This window comes from Camellia sinensis, chromosome 1 (assembly GCF_055761805.1).
Source record: "Camellia sinensis isolate YWXY chromosome 1, ASM5576180v1, whole genome shotgun sequence".
NCBI classification, from domain to species: Eukaryota; Viridiplantae; Streptophyta; class Magnoliopsida; order Ericales; family Theaceae; genus Camellia; species Camellia sinensis.
Genome location: NC_138961.1, coordinates 64,165,434 through 64,190,218, shown reverse-complemented (window position 1 = coordinate 64,190,218; position 24,785 = coordinate 64,165,434). Strand labels below are relative to the sequence as shown.

General features: G+C 37.6%; 1 protein-coding gene across 2 annotated transcripts in view; it reads right to left on the bottom strand.

Annotated features, from left to right (window-relative positions):
- The window catches only part of SRS2 (P-loop containing nucleoside triphosphate hydrolases superfamily protein), a 59,595-nt gene extending 40,037 nt beyond the window's left edge, over positions 1-19,558 (bottom strand). For both annotated transcript variants that reach the window (XM_082878518.1, XM_082878524.1), the window contains exons 1-14: positions 19,271-19,558; positions 17,662-18,490; positions 17,516-17,557; positions 17,156-17,319; positions 9,591-9,789; positions 6,083-6,139; positions 5,887-5,992; positions 5,669-5,802; positions 5,431-5,505; positions 5,124-5,249; positions 4,907-5,038; positions 4,728-4,811; positions 4,296-4,409; positions 4,024-4,124 (exon numbers count right to left, since the gene is read on the bottom strand). In XM_082878518.1, coding sequence (XP_082734644.1) covers positions 4,024-4,124; positions 4,296-4,409; positions 4,728-4,811; positions 4,907-5,038; positions 5,124-5,249; positions 5,431-5,505; positions 5,669-5,802; positions 5,887-5,992; positions 6,083-6,139; positions 9,591-9,789; positions 17,156-17,319; positions 17,516-17,557; positions 17,662-18,490; positions 19,271-19,413 — 2,306 coding nt within the window. In that variant the 5' untranslated portion in view covers positions 19,414-19,558. The remainder of the gene's footprint in view (positions 1-4,023; positions 4,125-4,295; positions 4,410-4,727; positions 4,812-4,906; positions 5,039-5,123; positions 5,250-5,430; positions 5,506-5,668; positions 5,803-5,886; positions 5,993-6,082; positions 6,140-9,590; positions 9,790-17,155; positions 17,320-17,515; positions 17,558-17,661; positions 18,491-19,270) is intronic.
- Positions 19,559-24,785: the final 5,227 nt, after the last annotated feature.

Here is a 24,785-nt window from a genome sequence, read left to right as displayed (position 1 = left end):
ATATTTTAATATAAAATAATGGGGTACTTAATTTCTCAATTTAATCAGTTTAAATTGACCAGAATCAAATTTCAATTAAATTTCACCGTAGGCCCTAAAATTATGCCAACCACAATGGCGTAATCAATTTCGGGTTCCGTGGCCGATAAGGCCCTCAATTAAATTTCCAAAACAGACTACTCAAACAGATATTCCTACGATGAACAGATAAAATTTCAAACCACATATTTTCACATAGTGGAACACAAAATCATATCAAAATACATAATCACATCATGTTAAGGACCAATTAACATATTACGGAACGGGGGTGTCACAAAACCTAACCCACTACACCACTACCACCTCACCTACTCCACTAAACCTAACCCACTACACCACTATCACCATCCACTACACACCATCCACTACACCTACATCTATATAAGGAACGATTTGTAATAGACAGAAGATGAATCAATAAATCAATCAATATATCAATCAATAATACATCCAATTTTACATGGTATCAGAGCAATAGGTTAGCTCTAGGTGATCTTCACCTTCCGGCGGGCGGCAACCTTACCTTCACCGCCCGCCGGACCCCAACACATACCTCCTCTCCTTTCACCTTGGTCTCTGCAACCTCACTCTGTAAATCATCACCTCCATCGGCGTCGTCCAAGTCGGCAACGGCAGCCGCAGCAGCGGCAGCCGCAGCAGCATCGTTCTCTTCCTCATTCTCTCTCTCTACATCGCCCACGGGTCTCTCAGTCAAACGGCTTCCTCCTTGTACCCAATTCCAGAACCTTCTGGATGAGCAGCATCGTATTCGAATATACATCTAGTAGCGAAATTTATCATCAAAAGCCCATACTCCCTGCAAACATCTGCTAAGTTTAGCGTACCAGCAACATTGGCACGTATTGTTTCTGTTTTATGACTTTCACACCAATCAACATTGGGTCTGCCAGTCACACCAGCAGCATTGAAAACATGGGTCGGCTTAACATTCTGAATATCTGCCAAGAGCTGCGAGCTCTCGTTGCAGATTTTGGCCAACACAAAAACAACCACAACATTTCTCTTGCTGTCATCCCAGCTCATCTTCATCCCAGCTCTCTTGCTGTCTATGAGCTCCGCCGTGTTCTCGTGCCTACCGTCGGATCGAGCAGCCTTGATGGCCTTGAGAGCTGCCGTCGGATCGAGCAGCCTTGATGGCCTTGAGAGCTGTCCTACACCACACGCCGAGTCGCTCCCATGTCTGCTTTTTTTCAGAAAGTTAAAAACAAAACAAACAAAGAATAATCTTGGAGGGGTGGAACCTCTCTCTCTCTCTCTCTCTTCCCGTTGTTCCCACATGCACGCACCGCCCAAAATTTTTTTATTATAAAGCTTATTGGTGCTTGTTCCCCACTTTCTTTTTCTTTTTATTTTTTCGTACTCATTATCAGTCCACTTTTGAACCCACTCCAGCACACCCACAATCTTTTTTTTAATATTTTTCAGCCTTTTCCTTATATATATATTCTTTCTATTTCTTTCTTTTTTTATTTCTCTTTCTTTGTATTTTTTTTTTTTTATTAAAAAAAAAAAAAAAAACGAGGAAGAAGACGAACTGCACACCATCTTATTTTATTCATGTCGGGCTCACCCCGATCACCATTTTACACCACAACTCCAAAACCACACCAAAAAAAAAAAAAAAAACAATCACTCAACCAGGAGGGATTTTTCTTTTCCCTTCTCTACTCTACTGCAGGTCTCTTCTTTTTGCCTCCGTCCTGGGCGGCCCTTGACGGTGTTGCCTCCGTGCTTCCTAGACCACCAAGCAAGTTGCCTCCTCCCTGCTTCTCCACTTCAGCGTATGGCGGACCTCCAAATCGGAACATCACGGTGGCCTTCCGCTTCAACTCCCTGTTTTCCGCCTTTAGCACACTTATCTCTGCTCGCGCATCCTTATACATGCGTTGGAGCAGAGCCAGCTGGGAGTTTAACTGCTGCACCTCATTTGCCCTACTCTGCAGCCGGTTCGACAAGTTTGTCACCGCAGTCATGGTTTCCACACATGACTTCAAGGTATACTGATTGGCCTCCACATCCGACTGCACCGCCATTTTTTGCTCCACAGACCGCATCGGAAAGTTCAACGGAGCAAAACCGGAAGCACTTGGTTGAGTTTCACTGGCCACCGCACCCGTTATCTCTCTTGTTGACTCGTTGAGGTCAGGAAAGAGAGTGAGCAGACTCCGGGAAGACGAGGCCATTTTCTGGGCAACAGAGTATTACAGACTATCTCTCGCAACAGAGTGTTCCAGACTCTCTCTCTCAGCACAACGAAGAGTTTTTTTCAGAGGATTTTTCAGAAGTTTTTTGTCTGCCTCAGCCTCAGGTTCAGTCTTGGTTATATAGCCGAGGCAGCCACGCGCATCGCGCGCCTCTTAACGCCCGACAACTTGGCACGCCTTTTGATGGCACGCCTTTTTATGGATTGGGCACGCCTTTTGATGGCACGCCTTTTTATGGATTGGGCACGCCTTTTGATGGCACGCCTTTTGAAAGATTGGGCACACTTTTTGAGGGTGCGACTTTTTAAGGGTCCGACAAGACTCTGTAAACTGTCCCGACATTGATTCCGGTTAGCTCCTTCATGGGTCCGACAAGACTCTGTAAACTGTCCCGACATAGATTCCGGTTAGTTTCTACAAGGGTCCGACAAGACTCTGTAAACTGTCCCGACATTGATTCCGGTTAGCTCCTTTATGGGTCCGACAAGACTCTGTAAACTGTCACAACAACTGTCACAACATTGTCTGCTACAACGGTCCGACATGACCCCATAAACTGTCTTCTACAACGGTCCGACATGACCCCATAAACTGTCTTCTACATCGGTCTGACACCGCCATCCAGTGTCCTCTACAACGTTATGACACCCCCATACAGTGTCCTCTACAACGTTATGACACCACCATCCAGTGTCTTCACCAACGGTCTGACACGACCATACAGTGTCTCCTATCCTTTTTTTTTATGTATTTTCTTGTTTTGTTCCTCTCTTCAAACTCAAGTTGGTTAGTTTCTATCCTCCTTGAGTTTGCGGGGGGCTGTTAGAATTTACCATCACCTACCACCACTACCACCTCACCTACTCCACTAAACCTAACCCACTACACCACTACCACCTCACCTACTCCACTAAACCTAACCCACTACACCACTATCACCATCCACTACACCTACATCTATATAAGGAACGATTTGTAATAGACAGAAGATGAATCAATAAATCAATCAATATATCAATCAATAATACATCCAATTTTACATTTTTCTCTTGCTTCCCGTGCTTTAAAAATAAAAATAAAAGACTCTGCAAGATATGCAGGACATATACCTCATTTTTACAACTCTTCCGTTAAAACAAACATAGAAATAAATGGCAAAAAATATGAGAAATACAATAATTTCATTGCATGTGTGCTAACTGCAGTAAGTGGTCTTTTGTCATGATGATTCGACTCATTACATATTCAAGTACACAAATAGTGGAATTCAATTGCCATGGCTTGGAATTTTCAGTATTCAAGCTAGAGCATTGCATCTGCAATTTTTTTACTCTTTCAAGTCTCTACCTAATCCATGAATGTATTTTAATTTTTGAAGTTCCTCCCTTTAGAAACTTCAGTTCTTTAATTTCAAGCTTCCAGAATTTCTTCTATCCTATTTTCTTACTTCTCAATCCAAATTTAGGAACAATAAACCTTCTTACTACCAGTGACAAGCCATCATCTAACAATGGAATTGAAATAAGAGGACATTCTTAATAACTAAAAGAAAGTATGTAAGATGTAGCTTGTCTACATAAAAATGTTATAGTATCAACCAGAAAATTCAATTGGCCAGTTAGCATATAAAATTCAAAATAAATAACAATCTGTATCATTTTTAGCATATTGAGTGCAAATAGTGTGGTCAGGTAAACTTGCTTCAATGATGTTATCCAACAGGGAAATGATCCCAGAAAAGAATGTCAGAACAAACCTTTTAAATGTACCAGAAATCTTTGCACTAAATATGTCACATGCAGCTGAAACAAAGCTGCATCTCCTTACAGTTGATATTTTATCAATATGATCAATTACCTGCAACAGATAAGCAGACAGGAAAATGAAATGTCAATGACCGCAGATATGAGAGCAGCAAACTTTGGTAATAGCCATATATACGGGGGGGAGGGGGGAATTGACAACAGTTGGGAATGCACAAACAACCCAATTGGGGAAGAATGAGATAGATAAATATTATAAAAGCACCTTTTTCTTCTCTTCTTTGTCAAAAGGTAGTAAAGCCTTGAACACTCGGCGAAAAGAACCATCATCACAACCAGGCAACGTTGTTCTAAGCATAGCAATTATGGCTCTGACTACCTATTATAAGAAAAGGTTAGTTGGTTCATAACCAATAATCATGCTAAACTTTCCGTGCATGCATGTTATAAAATGGACAACAAAGGAACAAGATGTGCTCACATATCATACAGGAAAACTGTTGCAAATTACAGTAGTTTCTGAAGTAAATATTGGCATTAAAGAAAAGCTAAAGGAATTCTGTATTTTTGAGTGCATCAATCAAAAGCCAATTCCAATCCACTAGCAACAAGATTACTGGAGTGCAGTATAGCTCTACAAATGTACAGATATCAACAAATAACATTTCCATTTATGAACAACAGGGGAGTCAGCAACCTTTTTTCTATAGAAGGCCACACCATGAATGTTGAATGGTATTTTCCTGTCTCGGAATGCTGCTTGAAACACTTTTCCTGACACCTGATGTATGAAAGGCAGAGCCGCAAACTGTTCAGAAAAGTCACAAAAGCTTTTTTTGTTGTTGGAAACTCAACATTATAGAAGGTATGCTTGACCTGCCTCCGGTAAAGAACAGCAATATTGCCATAAGAGCACTTAGCAGATGAACCTTCAGATGTAATTTCTAAGATCTTATCAACAACAAATGCACACTGTGCAACCTCATTACAACATTCCTTTACAGAAATCTGCATATGGAGTCAAAAGAATACAGAATCACTTACCAGCTTCAACAAGAGTTAGTAGTTTGGTTTCAATTTTAACAATGATTACCTTAGATCCACAAGAATTATCAGTGAGAACATTCTTTAGCTGGCCTCGGTTCAAATTATTTTTTATAAGAGATGATGCAGCTTCAACGATACAGCGGGTGGACCGATAATTCTTATTTAATCTAACCTGTCAAAATTTGCACACGATCAATGAAAAGGAAACATATTTAAAAAGCTTTCATTCCAAAACTTATCACAAGAAGTGAAATATGAAATTTATCTATCACAATTGCTTTCCATGACTCCTGGCACTCCTTAAACACAGCCAAAGCACATGACAATAATAGCTATGTAAAAATAAATCATACTTCTTTGTGGTTTGGAAAATCTTTACGGAATGAATCAAATCCAGATACGTCAGCGCCATTGAAACTGAAAATTGACTGCAGTAAGATATACAGAATATTTAAGAAGTGTGATAATAGAAGAATAATGTGTACTAATTGGGCATTGTTTTTTAGTGATAATAGAAGAATGAATTAAATAAGTGAGAAGGGGGGAAAAACTAGAAAATTGAAAAATAATTGTAACAAACATAAAATAAACCTGATCTTCATCACCAACAATAGTTATGCGTTTATGAGTTGCAAGAATCCGCAGCAGACCATACTGCATGCTACTTGTGTCTTGAAATTCATCTATCACAATTGCTTTCCATGACTCCTGGCACTCCTTAAATACTTCAAATGAAAAGTAACTGTTAGTTGAAACACGATAACAATTGCAGATTATTAGTTTATTAAACACGTTGAGATGACATGAACCTTCAGGAAAATCACTGAGCAGGTTCACTGAACAGTTGATTAAGTCATGGTAGTCCAGAGCATTACAAGTTCTTAATATGTCATTGTAGTTTTGAAGAATTGCCGCCTAAACCACACTCAAAGATCAGAATAGTTAAAAACTAATCAAAATAGCAGCAAAAGAAAAGATGGAAGAAACTGCTTAATTTCTGCTTACCCCTATGGCATCACCCACTTTATGGCAATCTTCAGGAGTCTTTCCAGAAGCTTTGGCCTGAAATTAGATTGCATTAATGCTGCTATAACATGCATAAGTAACAAAGAAACACCAATGTCATAAAGTGGAGGACACTGCCGTAAAATACTATTAACAATTATGAAGGTGATTACTTGCTATACTACAAAGTACAAACTAAAGAAAAAGTGAAAGAAATTCTTCTTGAATTTTATTTTCTACCTTTTGTGTACCACGAACCATCCTAGCCTGGCTCCTTTTTTAAAATACAGAATAGTCCTTTCACAACTATTTAAAAGAAATGAATTCAGAGCCCATCCCCACAATTTGCAAATAGATACCATCTCATTAAACATGAGGCAAATCACCAATATTTTGAGCTACACAAGCTGAGTTTGGGCCGACTATTACTATCCCAATTTGCAGCTATATTAATAGTTCCAGTTTTGCTGAATTTTCTCTGGACAGTGATTAAATTGCAAAAGAAACTTCAAGAATTAAAAGCGTTTACTCACAATTCATACAGTTCCTTCTTCAGGCCAAGATCAATCAAGCATCACAAGAATTTAATGTAAATTACATGAATGGAAAAAAAACTTATTGTCCATTGTAAAAACTTCATGTGACTCAAAACAATCAAAAAAGAAATATAACACTCACAAATCCAACTTAAGATTTGATTCACCTGTTTGTGCCGTTTTTTCTTCTACAGGTCTGTCAACAGACCTAGAGGTGGCAACAAAATGCAAGCAACATGTACTTTGTAAAATTTGATGTATATTATTGATTGATGTTCAACAAGATTGTTATATTTATTCTGTTTACAATGATTCATATATAGAAGAGAAGAAGGTAGTAGGTGAAGGGGTAGTGGAGGTGGTAGGTGGAGTGAGTGTTAGTGGAGGTGGTAGGTGGAGTGGGTTATGGTAAATTCTAACAGCCCCCCGCAAACTCAAGGAGGATAGGAATTAACCAACTTGAGTTTGGAGAGAGTTACAAAACAAGAAAATACATAAAAATAAAAAAAGATAGGAGACACGGTATGGTCGTGTCAGACCGTTGGTGAAGACACTGAAAGGTGGTGCCATAACGTGGTAGAGGACACTGGATGGTTGTGTCATAACGTGGTAGAGGACACTGGATGGTGGTGTCATAACGGTGTAGAGGACACTGTATGGTGGTGTCATAACGGTGTAGAGGACACTGTATGGTGGTGTCATAACGTTGTAGAGGACACGGTATGGTGGTGTCATAACGTTGTAGAGGACACTGTATGCTAACCGGAATCAATGTCGGGATAGTTTATGGGGTCATGTCGGACCGTTGGAGATGCTAACCGGAATCAAATGTCGGGACAGTTTATGGGGTCATGTCGGACCGTTGGAGATGCTAACCGGAATCAAATGTCGGGACAGTTTATGGGGTCATGTCGGACCGTTGTAGAAGGCTAACCGGAATCAAATGTCGGGACAGTTTATGGGGTCATGTCAGACCGTTGAAAAAGTTGCACCCTCAAAAGGTGTGCCCAAGTTTGTCAAAAGGCGTGCCATCAAAAGGCGTGCCCAATTCATCAAAAGACGTGCCAGATATGATGGTGAGGCACGTGAGTGCCTTGGCTGGCGCGCCCGTGTGGCGTCTGTCGGCAAGTGGCGCGCGATGCGCGGATCGTCCTTGGCTATTTAACCAAGACGAAGGCTGAGGCTGAGGCATACCATTCTGAAACCTCTGAATTTTGGCAGTCTGAAACACTCTGTAAACCCTGCGCTGAAACACTGAGCAACCCAAAACATGGCCTCTTCTTCCCGTCCAGCTACCCAGAACCTGCTCACGCTCTTTCCAGAACTGAACGAGCCCACAAGAGAAATAACTGGTGCGGTGGCCAGTGAACCTCAACCAAACACCTCTGGTTTTGCTCCATTTAACTTTCCGATGCGGTCGGTGGAGCAAAAAATGGCGGTGCAAACTGATATTGAGGCTAATCAGTATACTCTGAAGTCATGCGTGGAAACCATGACGGCGGTCACAAATTTGTCGAACCGGCTGCAGAGTAGGACAAATGAGGTGCAGCATTTAAATTCCCAGCTGGCTCTGCTCCAACGCATGTATAAGGATGCGCGAGCAGAGATCAGTGTGCTAAAGGCAGAGAATAAGGAGCTGAAGCGGAAGGCCACCGTGATGTTCCGATTTGGAGGGCCGCCATATGCTACAGTGGAGGAGCAGGGAGTAGTGATCATGCCCAGTGGAGTGGGAAATACGGAGGCAACACCGGCAAGGGCCGCCCAGGACGGAGGCAAGAAGAAAAGACCGGCGGCAGAGTAGAGAAGGGATGTCGGTGTGTGGCCGTCTGCAGAAAAGAAAACAAAGCCGTTGTTGTGTTTTTTTTTTTTTTTTTTTTAAAATTTGATGTATATTATTGATTGATGTTCAACAAGATTGTTATATTTATTCTGTTTACAATGATTCATATATAGAAGAGAAGAAGGTAGTAGGTGAAGGGGTAGTGGAGGTGGTAGGTGGAGTGAGTGTTAGTGGAGGTGGTAGGTGGAGTGGGTTATGGTAAATTCTAACATACTTCTTTTTTTTTCTTTTTTTTTTTTAAATTTGATGTATATTATTGATTGATGTTCAACAAGATTGTTATATTTATTCTGTTTACAATGATTCATATATAGAAGAGAAGAAGTTAGTAGGTGAAGGGGTAGTGGAGGTGGTAGGTGGAGTGAGTGTTAGTGGAGGTGGTAGGTGGAGTGGGTTATGGTAAATTCTAACATACTTCTTTATGAAAAGGACACGTGACGGGTCAAGTCATGGGTCAATGCAGCAGTTAAAGCCATTCACCAGAATAAAATCACAAGTTGGAATAAAGAAAAGGGCGGTTACAAGCAGTTATGGAAAGGAAGCAAGAAGTGACAGGTGGCAAAGCAATGAAAGGCCAAGAGAAGATGTGGCAGTTACAAGGAGTTGCAGCCAAGCCTCAATCAGAAAAAGAAGAAACACCACGCTGTGGCAGTTCACGCCTCAATTTTACTAACATCACCCAACACTTCCCCATAACCCATGAGAATTTATTATTTGCACCTACGCACAAGTTCGCACACACATACATGCTCACATGGAATGAGAAATTCAACGTTCAATGTTAGCTTTTACATCAAAAGCAGAGTTAACTAGATATTACAGCAGAGCCAATAATTATGTCCTACTATTCTTCTAAACAGGAAAAAAACAAACAAACAAACAAATTCATTCTTTACTTAAATCTATCAAGAACAAGCTCATAAGACACTAATCAAGTTCTACAAAAGACAAGAAAATGTTGAAGATCAGATTGCAAAAAAATAAATAATTAAATCTTGCTGGTTTAGTTCATTAATCATATAAAATGGAGAAAGAAAAAGAAAGAGTTCAATTTAGAGCAAGAACCCCATGTCACTAAGCTTTTAGATTAGAAAATATGGCAAAATATTACCAATGTGAATAAGCCACTTACTTGAGCTACAAACTTTTGCCACTTCTTTGACTTATCTTTGAAATATTGTGGAGAATTTACATCTTTTAACTCTTCATCATGTCTATGAGCATCCTGATTTTGCCTATTCTTTCCATTTTCCAATAGCCTCACAGCCTCAATGATTGCTCTTCTTTGTTGCCCATGCCCATATATCAAGAATTCTGGTGTGCGACCTAACCTGTTGCATGGTTATACGTTAGGTTGTTATTCATTTAAGAATGAATCGGATTGGAGCAAAATACCAAGATAGACTAAAATAACAAGGAACCTAAAGTGGCTGCATAAAAGTAAGACACAAAAAAATGAAGATATGATTTACTGAGCGTACTAAGCCAATAATGTGATGCCTCTCTCAAGGGTTCAATGGCCACAAATTCTTCTGTTTTAAGAACTAGCTTATTCTACAAATACGGGGGTAAAAATTATCCACAACTATGATTTAAATTAAATTTACATAAAAAAGGAAACTAAATAACTCACTCCTTAAGCTTGATGTTGCTAGTGTAAATCAAACCAAACTTGTGAGAATATAGAGAAGAATTGATGGCCTTCATAAAAAGTGAATTAAATGAATCATAGCCCAATGCAAGACCTCCCGCAAGCAACTATGCAGTTTGGGGAGAATCAAATGAACACAACCTTATATGTTTTGAACCTTGTTAAATCCAAGGAATATAGTATATAAAATTAGAATTATTCTAAAACATTCTAATAGTGTGCTCAGATCTTTATGGTGACATAAATCTATCTTCCATTCAAAATAAAAAAAAAATACAATTATTAGGTAGGTCTCAAATAGTCTCATATGCAAGTATAGCTCTACGAAAGAAGAAAAACACAATCATGTAATCCAGCTAGTGCTTACCATCCATTCAAGATAGTTTGGATCATTAAGATGCTAGGCAGCCAAAATTTGGACCCTCAAACTGGAATAATAATTTCTAGCATTGATTCACAGGTTTGTGTGCTTGTATGGCCCGATAATATGGTTTACCATCCAACATTGAATAAAAAAGTTAATTGTAGAGAAATCATTGCACCAGCCACATATAATATATGCTTGGAATTGCAAGGAAAAAACCCGCAGAAGAACAAATAAACATAGTTCAATGTCTGCCAAAACAGAAATGCATTCAAGAACTTCAAGTCCAGTGTTTTTAAAGGCTCAAGGCGCACCAAGGCGCCAAAGGTCTCTTGGGATTTAGGCGCAAGGCGAGACGCAAACTTTATTGAAGTAAGGCTCACAGGCTCAGTAAAAATATATAAATTAATATAGACCAATGATTCATAGCATGTAATCACTAAGATATAGAATTTTTAAAAAAAAGTAACTAAGGCAAATTATAAAATAATTCTCAAAGCCATAAAAGTACATATTACATAGCATTCCAATTTTCAAAGGTAAAATAATACACATTCAACAGGAAGAAAGAAGAAGACAGCATCGAAGAGAAGCAACAACAACAAACAAAAAAAAATAGAGACAGCAGAAAAAACAGAGACAGCAGCGAAGAAGAAAGAAGAAAAAGAAGAAGAAGCCAGCATCGAAAAAGCAGAAGAAAAAAATAGAGACAGCAGAAAAAGGGAAAAAAAAAAAAAACAGAGACATCAGCAAAGGGGAAGGGGGAAGAAGAAGAAGAAGAAGAAGAAGAAGAAGAAAGAAGAAGAAAAAAAAAAAGAAGACATCATCAAAGAAGCAGAGAGAGAGAGAGAGAGAAAACAGATACAGCAGTGAAGGGGAACAGCCCGGGGGCGGGCCCCCTGCAATGCACAGTACTGTTCAAATCATTGGAAAAAAGCACTGTTCAAGTCATTGGAAAAAGCATTACTGGATCAAGTTGAATTAAGTTTCAGTGTTTCACTTTCACCATCTAATCTGGGGCAGCATGGGTTACTACACCAGCTGGTTCTGGATATTTCACTATCAGCAGAATTTGTTTAAAAAAAAGAAGAAGAAGAAGAAGAAGAAAGAAAAAAAAAAAAAATAAAAGAAAACCACTGAATTCAATAGGTACATATGATGTCATGAACTAGACACCTATGCAATCACAGTTTTTAGTCACTCGGGAAAACTTAATATTAAAAATATGACATGTTGCACATGAAAAGCAATAGGTGTCTTTGATACATATATCATCTGTGATATCTTACTGAAAAATGATACAGTATGTGCCCTATAGAATACTGCTGGAAATTTGTGTTAATGCATATAATAAGATAGTGGCATATGATAGTGGTGTTGGTGATAGATAGTGGCATGTATAGAATATGATAGTGGTGTTGGTGGTAGATAGTGGCATGTATAGAATATGATAGTGGTGTTGGTGGTAGATAGTGGCATGTATATATAATATGATAGTGGTAGATAGTGGTAATATATAATATGTAAGTGGCATATAATGGGTTATAATGATGTTTGTAATATCTCCTATATAAGGAGTGTCATTTGGTCTTGTAAAATACGAAGTTTTGAATATAACAGAAATATATTCCTTCTTCCTCATATTTTCGGAGTTCTTCTTCCTCATATTTTCTAAGTTGGTATCAGAGCTACAAAAAAACAGCAGTCCTAAAACCGTCATAGCCATGTCGGAAGTCACGTCTGAAACCACTTCAACCCCTGCCGCTGCCATTCCGGTGAAAACATTCAACTCTCACTCTGTCCAAATCACCACCATCCGCCTAAATGGTGATAATTTTCTCCGCTGGTCACAATCTGTCCGGATGTATATCCATGGGCAAGGAAAGATCGGTTACATCACTAGTGACAAGAAGGCTCCTGCTGTTAATGATCCGCTGTTCGACAGTTGGGACGCTAAAAACTCCATGGTTATGACATGGTTGGTCAATTCCATGGAGGAGGATATAAGCTCTAATTACATGTGCTATCCTACTGCACAAGAATTGTGGGATAATGTTAGTCAGATGTATTCTGACCTAGGAAATCAATCTCAAGTTTTCGAATTAACTTTGAAGTTGGGAGAGATTCGTCAAGGAGATGATTCCGTCACCAAATATTTCAATTCGTTGAAAAGGTTGTGGCAGGATCTTGACATCTTCAACACATACGAATGGAAATCGGTTGACGACTGCAACCACCACAAGAAAACTGTGGAAGACAGTCGTATTTACAAGTTTCTTGCCGGCCTCAACATTGAGTTCGATGAAGTGCGAGGAAGAATTATTGGCAGACCTCCTCTCCCATCCATTGGCGAAGTATTTGCCGAAGTCAGAAGGGAAGAGAGCCGAAGGAGCGTCATGCTTAAGAAAAAAGGTACTGGTGAATCAATTGAAATTTCTGCTTTAATTAGCGATGCTACGGCCAACAAGGCTGCAAATTACCAGCGCAGGTTTGATGATAAGCCACGGGTCTGGTGTGATTTTTGCAACAAGCCTCCCCATACACGCGAAACGTGTTGGAAGATCCATGGCAAACCTGTCAACTGGAAAAGCAGCAAACAAGGAGAGAAGAATCGTGGCTTTCCTACCGCTAATGAAGCCGATTCAGGTCCCTTCAACAAAGAGCAGATTGATCAACTCTTAAAGCTGATAAAATCCAACTCCTCATCCGGTACTCCTAGTGTTTTGTTGGCACAAACAGGTAGAAATCCTAAAGCCTTCTCTTGCCTAAACTTCTCTCCGTGGATCATAGATTCCGGTGCCTCCGATCACATGACTAGTTTTTCCCATTTATTTAGTACCTATTTCCCTTGTTCTGGTCATGACAAAATCAGAATAGCCGATTGTTGTTTTTCACCTATTGTAGGAAAAGGATTTATTAAACTAACTGAGAAAATTAATCTCAATGTTGTTCTTCACGTCCCCAACTTAGCCTGTAACCTTTTGTCTGTAAGTAAACTATCTAAGGATTCTAATTGTCGTGTTACATTTTTTGAATCCCATTGTGAATTTCAGGACCAGAACTCGGGGATGATGATTGGGCGTGCTAGGATGCTTGAAGGTCTTTACTACTTTGATGAAGTACCTGTTAGTAATAAAAAAGCTCAGAGCTTTAATAGTACTAGTTCAATCTCTGTTCGAGAAAAAATAATGCTATGGCACTATAGGCTAGGACATCCTAGTTTTCTTTATCTGAAACATTTATTTTCAGAATTATTTAAAGGGATTGATTGTTCTTCTTTTCATTGTGAAAGTTGCATTTTTGCAAAATTTCATCGCTCTACTTATTTGCCAAAACCTTACCAGGCTTCCAAACCTTTTTATTTGATTCATAGTGATGTTTGGGGCCCTTCTAAAATCACTACTCTTTCTGGTAAAAGATGGTTTGTTACATTTATTGATGACCATACCCGCTTATGTTGGATTTATTTGATGAATAAAAAATCTGACGTGAAAAATTTATTCACAAATTTTTACAATATGATTGAAAACCAATTTCAAACCAAAATTGGTATTTTACATTCTGATAATGGAACAGAATATTTCAATGAGCAGTTGGGTGAGTTTTTGGAAAAAAATGGGATTTTTCATCAATCTACATGTCGGGATACCCCTCAACAAAATGGCATTGCAGAACGAAAAAATAAACATCTACTTGAAGTAGCACGTGCTATAATGTTTTACATGCATGTTCCTAAATATTTATGGGGTGAAGCAATTTTAACAGCCTCTTATTTGATAAACAGGATGCCTACAAAGGTGTTAACATACAAAACACCTTTCGATTGTCTCAAAACTTTTTTTCCTGACACGAGGTTGTTTTCTGATTCACCCGCCAAAGTTTTTGGATGTACTGCCTATGTTCATGTTCCTAGTCAATTTCGTTCAAAACTTGACCCTCGTGCTATAAAATGTGTTTTTTTGGGTTATTCCTCAAACAAAAAGGGGTATAAGTGTTTCGATCCTCAAACCAAGAAATTTCATGTGAGTATGGATGTGTCATTTGTGGAAACAAAATCCTATTTCCCCAACACTTCTCTTCAGGGGGAGACAAGTGAAGTAGAAGACCGTTTTTGGGATATTTCTATCCCGCTCCCCAATGTCATTTATCCTACACAAAAACCACATCTGTCTGATAATGATCACTTAGGAGAACCAAGTTCTATGGTGCCTAGTCAAGAAGATTCTTGTTTAGGGGGAGAAGTACTACAAAATGATCTAAATCCTGAGCTTCAGGTTTATACTAGGAAGCGATTTCATCTGAGGAATAATGACCCGAATGTCCATCCTAATGACTCGAATGTCCACCCGAGTTCTGGCATCGAAATTTTAGGTAATCCTATTCCTTCTATTTCCGACCTTGATGTTCCTATAGCAATAAGGAAAGGTGTCCGAAATTGCATTAAACATCCTATTGCAAATTACCTCTCCTATCAAAGACTGTCTAAAAACCATAGAGCTTTCACATCTAGGATTTCACACTTGTTTGTTCCAAGGAATATACAAGAAGCATTGGATGATCCGAATTGGAAATTAGCAGTCATTGAAGAGATGAATGCTTTAAGGAGAAGTGGTACTTGGGAGATAGTTGATCTACCCAAAGACAAGAAAACAGTTGGGTGTAAATGGGTGTTTACGATAAAATGTAACGCAAATGGAAGCGTTGAGAGATACAAAGCGAGACTAGTGGCTAAAGGCTTCACTCAAACTTATGGGATCGACTATCAGGAGACGTTTGCTCCTGTTGCTAAAATAAATTCCATCAGAGTACTGTTATCTCTTGCAGTAAATTCAGATTGGCCTCTCTACATCAACTTGACATTAAAAATGCATTTCTCAATGGTGATCTTGAAGAGGAGGTGTTCATGAGCCTACCGCCGGGATTTGAGCAGAGACTTGGAAGCGACAGAGTATGCAGATTGAACAAGTCATTATACGGACTCAAACAATCACCAAGAGCGTGGTTTGAACGCTTTGGGAATGCAGTTATCAGTTGTGGCTTCTCGCAGAGTCAAGCAGATCACACAATATTTTATAAACATTCAAAAAACAGTAAAATTGCAATTTTGATTGTTTATGTTGATGACATCATTTTAACTGGTAATGATGAAGCAGAGTTAGCAGCCCTCAAAGAGAAACTCGCAAAAGAATTTCACATTAAGGATCTGGGAGCCCTCAAGTATTTCCTCGGAATGGAATTTGCAAGATCCAAGGAAGGTATATTCGTTAATCAGAGAAAATATGTTCTTGATCTCCTTGGAGAAACAGGTATGCTTGGTTGTAAGATGATGGAGACTCCGATCGAGCCTAACTTGAAGTTACAAGCTGCTAAGGCTGAAGAAGTCAAAGAGGAGGGAACAATATCAGCGACTTGTCGAGAAATTGATTTACTTGTCTCATACGCGGCCTGATATTGCCTTTGCAGTCAGCATGGTAAGTCAGTTCATGCACTCACCAGGGGCAGAGCACTTTGAGGCCGTTTATAAGATCTTAAGATATTTGAAAGGAACTCCAGGGAGAGGCTTACTGTTCAAGAAACATGGACATCTTCAAGTTGAAGTATACACAGATGCAGACTGGGCAGGAAGTGTTACAGACAGGAGATCAACATCCGGATACTGCTCCTTTGTAGGTGGGAACCTAGTTACATAGCGGAGTAAAAAACAGAATGTGGTAGCTAGAAGTAGTACAGAAGCAGAGTTCAGAGCTGTTGCCCATGGAATCTGTGAAGTAATATGGATTAAAAGAATTCTTGAAGAATTAAAGCTTTCTCACCTGACACCTATGAAGGTCTATTGTGACAACAAAGCAGCTATATCTATAGCTCATAATCCAGTTCTACATGATCGCACAAAACATATAGAAATGGATAAACATTTCATCAAGGAGAAAATCAATGCTGGCATAATCTGTATGACCTACCTTCCAACAAGTGAACAATTAGCTGATGTGCTTACGAAGGGACTACACAAGAAGCAATTTGATAAGCTGACTAGCAAGCTGGCTATGGAATATATCTTCAAACCAGCTTGAGGGGGAGTGCTGGAAATTTGTGTTAATGCATATAATAAGATAGTGGCATATGATAGTGGTGTTGGTGATAGATAGTGGCATGTATAGAATATGATAGTGGTGTTGGTGGTAGATAGTGGCATGTATAGAATATGATAGTGGTGTTGGTGGTAGATAGTGGCATGTATATAATATGATAGTGGTAGATAGTGGTAATATATAATATGGAAGTGGCATATAATGGGTTATAATGATGTTTGTAATATCTCCTATATAAGGAGTGTCATTTGGTCTTGTAAAATAAGAAGTTTTGAATATAACAGAAATATATTCCTTCTTCCTCATATTTTCGGAGTTCTTCTTCCTCATATTTTCTAAGTAATACACTATGCACACATGCTACATGTATTATGTGAAAATATATTACTTTGACTTCCTGAAGTGGCTTGATCTACCCTAAGTCAATTAATAATATTTTAATCTTAATTTGCAAAAAGCTCACCAAAACAAAATTAAACACTCTAACAGAAATTCAGATTGCATTTTGAAAAGATGGCAACAAGTAAGCCTGAACAACGTATACATATATTTCCAAGTCACGAATACTTTGAAAAATCTCAAAATATGCATACTTTTCAGCATGTGAACGACAAAGTTGCAGAGAAAATGAATGGAATGTGCTGATTGTAAGCTCTTTCGCTGTTGCCTTTCCAGCCACTGCTCCAATTCGATCTCTCATTTCAGAAACAGCCGCTGTAGTGAAAGTCATAGCCAGAATATTGGATGGACCAATGCCCTAAAATATTTGAGTGGGGAAGAGCAGAAGTAAAAAGTATAATAAAACACCACATACAAGACAAAACAAAGATCAAGTAAAGATAAAATAATAACGAATCAATCACTTGAGAAAACCCAGTGCCTGTTTAAGAAACATTCAAACAAATGTAATGATCAACCAGATGGTCAAGCAATATATAGCAAATTAGCAATACCTCATTAAGCAACATCAGAACACGTCCAACCATCGTAGAAGTCTGACATTATACAAGTGAAAGCAAGCTATAAACAAGGCATAAAAGCAAACAAAGATTTCAAAGAATAAATTAGTGGAAAGTGAAAAATATCATAAAATGCAGACCTTTCCACTTCCTGGTCCAGCAACAATCATCAAAGGGATAGAAATGTCACTACAAGCAGCTTCCCGCTGCCTGTCATTCAGAGAATCCATATATTTCACAGATTCCTCTGGCATACTCCCATTTTGTGCAGCCACTGAAATCCTCAATTCCCCTACTCCACATTCTTGATCCTCACTTGAATTCATAATGCCTTCAGTTTTCAACAACTCTGGGAAAACAGAACTCAAATTTGTCTTTTGCTCCGAACTATTCTCTTCAACAGACTGAATTTCCATTTGAAAATTACCGCTGCACTCCTCCCTTCCTGAGTTTACCACTGTCTTCTGCTCACATAGAGCATCAATTTCTTCCAAAATGGTATTGTCAATATCCTCATCTAAAACACTAAATACAGATGAAGACTTGCACAAGGCAGAAAAATGCAGTTGTCTCACTGGAGTAACAAAAGAACTTAGCCCAGACTGATCTTCCAACACAACACCCGTTTTCCTTTTACTCAAACTATCATCAATCGATTCAATTCCGTTGACAACTATGGCATCAGAGCATAAACTGCCACTACATTCCAGTTGTCTTGTTGGAGTTTCAAATGAATTAGGAACTGCCTCATTCTCCAAATCAACACCCATTGTCCTTATACTCAAACTATCATCAATCATACTAACGGATATGCCCCTAGAAGATGAACTGATGTTACATTCACCTCCTGGTATTTTCGACCCCTTAAAGGAAGCTGGGGAAGGTGTGTTCATTGGAATCTCTGAAAGAGGAAGCCTTTTGATGCCAATAACCTGTGCTGGAGTTTCAATTCTCTTTGTATCTGCATATCTAGAACAAGCAATGCCCATATTAATAACCACATATCAAAATTCTTCCATTCTTTCATTGTATCGTATAACCAACAAATGCAGAAAGAAACATACCAATTTTGCACAATAATTGAATTTTACAACAACAACAACAACAAAAAATTCCAACAAAATAAACTGAGTTTTTAATTTTGTCAATTTAAATCCTAATTTTTTAATTTATTTTCAATTTAAACCATTTGCCTATTTCCATTAAGTAAAATCGATGGAAAATTGATATTTTAGTCATTAAACTCAATGAAAAAAGTATTTTAGACATTTTATATATATTTACATTGATATTAATGACTAAAATACCATTTTTCTGTCAATTTTACTTAATTAAAATAGGTAAATGGTTTAAATTAAAAGTAAATTAAAATATTAGGATTTAAATTGATAAAATTAAAAATTGAGGATTTATTTTGTTAGAAGGCTCAAAGAGTTTTTTTTTTTTTGTGTGTGTGTAATTGTCCCTTGAATTTTAGAGGCATTTGTACATTGATCAATTAAAATGTCGAAAGAAACACACCAATTGGGTTAAATCAAAATTTTAGAAATGGGGGCGCTTCTAATCAACTTTACTAACTAGAACAAAACGAGTCCGACTTTGAGTTTATATTTTTACTTTCTATTTTACTCTTGAACCAACAAGGCACAGCACAGGGTTAGCAATGAAATTTTCACTTTTATTTTCATTGATTTTCTAGGAAACCAAACAGATAGAACAGAATAAGGATGAAGCTGGGAAAGCACATACCTGTCAGGAAACTGATGGTGGGTATTAGTGGAGTCGCGAGGCCTTTTGCGGGCAAGGAGGGCCTTGGCTGCTCTGAAATTCTGAGAAATTCGAACTTTTTGTTGCTCTGATAAACCTCCTAAATGCTCATCTTCCTTGTTCATCTTGAGTTGAGAGAGCTCTCAGCTCTGTGTGTAAACCCTAGAAGAAGAATAAGGAACAGTTGTGCTTTTTCTCAGTCCAGGAAGAGAGAGAGAGTTTGAACTACGAAGCCATTTCCCTCCTACTCTACGGTTCAAATTTTACACCAAAGGGCCTGCTTCGGACCCAAGGCCCTCATAAAGGGGCACTGGGCCTACTTAAACATGGGCCGATTAATACAACAAAAAAACAAGACTAGGGATATTGACCCGGAGGTCCTATTTGAACAATTCAAAACTCATTCAATTTCAAAACAAAATACTTATTTCAATTAATCATATATATTTTTAATTGTTACTAATATTTTTTTTTTTTAATTTAAAGACACTATCACATCTCAATAGCGCCGAAAAGTCACCGGAGTATCATCAAAAATTCGTCATAATGTTCTAAATGTCACCAAAAATTGCCAAAATGTCTAAAATGCCTCTAGACGTCAAGAACATTGGCGGACACTCACCGAAAAATCCAGAACATCACCGAAAAAAAGAAGAATAAGAAGAAGAAAAAAGGGAGAAATTAGAGTGAAAACATAGTAGAATTTAACTACATCCTCTCCAACGCCACAAAACATGAAAAATTACTCTTTATCATGCAGAGCATATAATTTTTAGTTCACAAATTTTTAAAAATTTAGAGTTTGAATTTATTGTTTATCAAACTGCACAAATTGCAGTTTCAAAACTATAAAAGTTATTAATTTGCTCGTTTGTAATTTATTAAAACACAATTTCACGTCGTGACAATGGTGGAGATCTGAGATCAGTAGTTTCTAAAGGTTTGTAGTTTTTTCAGTTTGTCAATATTTCCTAATTTTTTTTAATAAAGAGAAAAATAAAATACTAAAATCATAAAGAAAAGCAAAAACATATCTTCAAGATTGTAAAAATTTACAGTTGTCACCATTTGTAATTTAAACTCGAAAATATTTTTTCAGAAGTTAAAAATTCTCTCTATTAAAACAAGAAAAGAGAAGTGTGTAATAGCAAGGAAAAAAAAAACTGAGAGATCAAATGAAAGGGACAAACATAAAAAATTCGCCGGAGTATCATCAAAAATTCGTCAAAGTGTTCTGAATGTCACCAAAAATTGCCAAAATGTCTAAAATGCCTCTAGACGTCAAGAACATCGTCAGACACTCACCGAAATGTCCAAAACGTCACTAAAAAAAAAGAAGTATAAGAAGAAAAAGAAAAAAGGGAGAAATTAGAGCGAAAGCATAGTAAAATTTAACTACATCCTCTCCAACGCCACAAAACATAAAAAATAACTCTTTATCATACAGAGCATACAATTTTTAGTTCACAAATTTTTAAAAATTTTAGAGTTTGAATTTATTGTTTATCAAACTGCACAAATTTGTGGTTTCGAAACTATAAAAATTATTAATTTGCTCGTTTGTAATTTATTAAAACACAATTTCACGTCGTGACAATGGTAGAGATCTTAGATCAGTAGTTTCTAAGGGTTTGTAGTTTTTTCAATTTGTCAATATTTCCTTCTTTTTTTTTTAATAAAGAGAAAAATAAAATACTAAAGTCATAGAGAAAACCAAAAACATATTTTCAAGATTGTAAAATTTTACAGTTTTCACCATTTGTAATTTAAATTCGAAAAATATTTTTTTAGAAGTTAAAATTTTTTTCTATTAAAACAAGAAAAGAGAAGTGTGTAGTAGGAAAAAAAAACTGAGAGATCAAATGAAAGGGACAAACATAAAGAGAGTTAACCATTTTTGGTTTAGATCTAATTGAATCTAATATAGATCTACTCAGATATGTTCTAAATCTAAATATCCCAGTGAGTCTTGTATTGCGCTAGCCAAATCTGAGTAGATCTAGGTTAAGAATATCGTCAGAAACTTATCTTCTTCGTCGTCACTAAAGGCGAAGTAAGGAGTTGGCGGTTGCTAGTGAACCCCAATCGATGGTAGCCGTTGGTCACTGGTAAGTATATATCAGAAAAAGGGGGAAAAAAAGATAGTTGCCTTGGGATTTTTGGCTTTACACCAAAAATTTTGGGACTAAGTAAAACATGTGTTCCTCTCATAGGAGTTATAGGTAATTTGCCCAAAAAAGAACGTTCGATCCCAATAATAAATCAAACTCTAATTTTTTTAATTATTTTGATACAAACCCTAACCCCTCTCTTTCTATGCTATTTAGGGGAGAGATGGTAATGATGAATTAAGCTATCATAATTACCAAGTGTGATGATAAATGGATTATGAAGGTGATTGGTAATATTTGTTTGATGACGATTGTTTTTAATTTTTTTTAAACTTATTTTTATCTAGTTTTATTTTTATTTACTTATTTTTTGTGTTAAATTCCGCTAGGGTTGTTAACAACTTCGCCGTCCCAAACCCAGGTAAAGGATGAGGGCTGTGTGTTAGGTAGTCGACAACCAACACATAAAAAAGCCGCTCGGACCCCTTATAACAATGAATCCTACTTTCAATCATTTAAATGCTAGGTCGTCCCCCTTAAGTGAAGCGTTGCGCTTGCCTCCGGGTGTTTTAAAAAGTAAGCAAGGGACGTCGTATCAACGCCTGGGTGCGTGAAAAATGGGCAAAGGTTCCTACTTTTTTCTGGACAAGCACAGGTAAAGAAGCCAATCCAAGACTATAGGTTTAGGGTAGCCACTTGGAATATAGGAACCTTAACTAGCAAGACAATGGAATTGGTAGATGTTATGATTAGGAGAAGAGTTAGTATAGCATGTGTACAAAAAACTAAGTGGATAGGTGAGAAAGCTAGGGAAATTGAGGATACCGATTTTAAACTGTATTATAGTGGTAAGGATAGATGCAAGAATGGGGTAGGAATCATAGTTATCAAGAGTCTTGTGGAAAATGTAGTAGTGGTCAGTAGAAAAGGGGATAGGATTATGTTAATTAAACTAGTTATTGGAGGGAATATAGTGAACGTTATTAGTGCATACGCCCTCAGGTAGGGTTAGATGATCAGACTAAGAGGGATTTTTGGGAGCGAATGGATGAGATCTTACAAAAGATACCCGTAGGAGAGAACCTAGTTATAGTTAGAGAATTTAATGGCCATGTATGCATAGATAAACTAGGCTATGAAAGGGTGCATAGTGGATATGGTTTTGGTGATAGAAATGAGGCTAGAGAGAGTATCTTAGGCTCTGTTTGGATGTGTTTTAAAATTACATTTCTACCCTATCACTACCACTTCACGTTTGGATACCACTTTCAAAATAGAATTCCACCATATAATTCAAACTACAATTTGAAAACCCGTTTGGCAGCTTTGTGATTCATTCTCCACTTTCAATGTCTTCAGCCTTATTCCTCTTCCTTTCTGAAAAGCTTCCATGTTCATCGTCTCTGAAAAGGTTCACGTGAATTGATCTATTCATCTTTCTATGTTTCAAAGATCAGGACTGAAGATTTGTCACGGGTAGTGTTCATAGAGAACTCTGACCATTTTATAAATCATAAATCCTGTGAACCTACTCCCTACCCATACCATCTCTCACAAATCAAGTGAGTTACAATTTGTGCATTGTGGAAGATTCATTCTACGGGCAACCAAACAACGACGACACCGAGGTCAAATAAATCACAAACTTATTTCAAATATTTTCTTATAGATCATTGATTTGAAAAAATCATCCCTAATTTTATTTCCAATTTTTTTTGTTTCAAGTCAAATTTATCAAACCCATTGTCAAATCAGACGACTACCAAAGAGTCGCACATTCACTCACTATATCCACTCCAGTGATAACTATTCAACTCCTACTAATCTGGTAAGTATATTCTTCAATCATCTGTTATGTGCAAATGAGTTCTGAAATGATTTCTGAGAAGTCCGAACAACCATAAAGATAGTTGCTAATCTGTCCGAACTCTTTGAACGGTTGAAGCTGAGCCGGTCGTCCCCCGGGTTATCTGGTCGGTCGTTCCCCAGGTCATCCGGCCGGTCGACCGGCTGGTCAACCTCCCTGCTCATCCTTCTCTTCAACTCTTCTTTTGTTGTTCTTCTTCTTCTACTTATTTCTTCTTCTCTTCTTCTGCTCTTCTGCTTATTTCTTAATGTGGCCTTCTTCTTCTGCTTATTTGTGGTTATTTTTTTACTGTGTAAACTTGCTTCACAAACTTTTTACAGACAATGTTATGTGATTTTTATTTTGTCTCTGTTTTGGCTTTTAAATCATCTGTCTTTTCTACAGTTCAAATAAACATTAATGTTATGTGTTTTTATTTTCTTTTTGTGTTGCCCTTCAAATCATCTGCTTCTCCTAACATTATTTAACAAGTTGGAAGTAAACATTAATGTTATGTGGTTTTATTTTTTTATCTGTGTTACCCTTCAAACCATCTGCTTTTCCTAACATTATTTACCAAGTTCAAATAAATATTAATTTTGGTTCCCACATAAATAATTGTAATTGGTTTTTGCTCTGTTATTTTTTTCTATCCATTCCAGAGTAGTTTGCTTTGTTATTATTTTATATCCACTCCAGAGTAGTTTAAATATAAATTGTATGTTTATAGATGGATGGAAACAATTCCGATGACAATCAGGATACAAAAATGTGGACTCCCAGAATTGAATTGAAATTAATAAACATGTTGAGAGAAAAGGTTAAAAAAAATCAAACAACGGGCTGTACTATTGTGTGGACAATTAGGCATTGGAATCATTTTGCAAATCAGTTGCACAATCTGTATGGATTTCAGTATACAACAATGCAGGTGCAACAAAAATATCAGCGATTGAAAGCTGATTACTAAACGTTTAAGCGGCTGCAGACACAGACTGGTCTGGGATGGGATCCCATTGTAGGCACTGTTGTTGCACCCGATGAATTTTGGGATAAGGTTTTTCATTAACCTGTACCATTTTCAATTTTTTTTTTTTAACATTTCATCACACATACAGTATGCTTAATTAAATACTTCCAATTGTTGTAGGCTACCAGAAATGTAAAGAAGTTTAGGACAAAAGGATTTGAGTATTTCCAAGAAATGGCGGAAATTGTTGAAAATTGTTGTGCCATAAGGGCCTTGTCTCGTGCATCCACACAAGGAGCCCTTGAGTCAGATGAAGAAGATGAAATGCTAAATAAAGTTTGGAACCCTAAAGTTAGTGGGAGTAATGCTGCTGAAGCCATTCCTGTTGACTTATTTGGCGATGAGTACATGGATCCAACGAAGGGCAAAAGTCACAAGAGGGCCCCTACAAGCAGCCAAACTGACAGTGGTCGTTTGAAAAAGTCACGGTCAAGTGGGTTCGATGATGTGTGTGTAGCTTTCACATCCTATGTACAGGAAAAAATAGAACATTCACATGCACGATCAAAT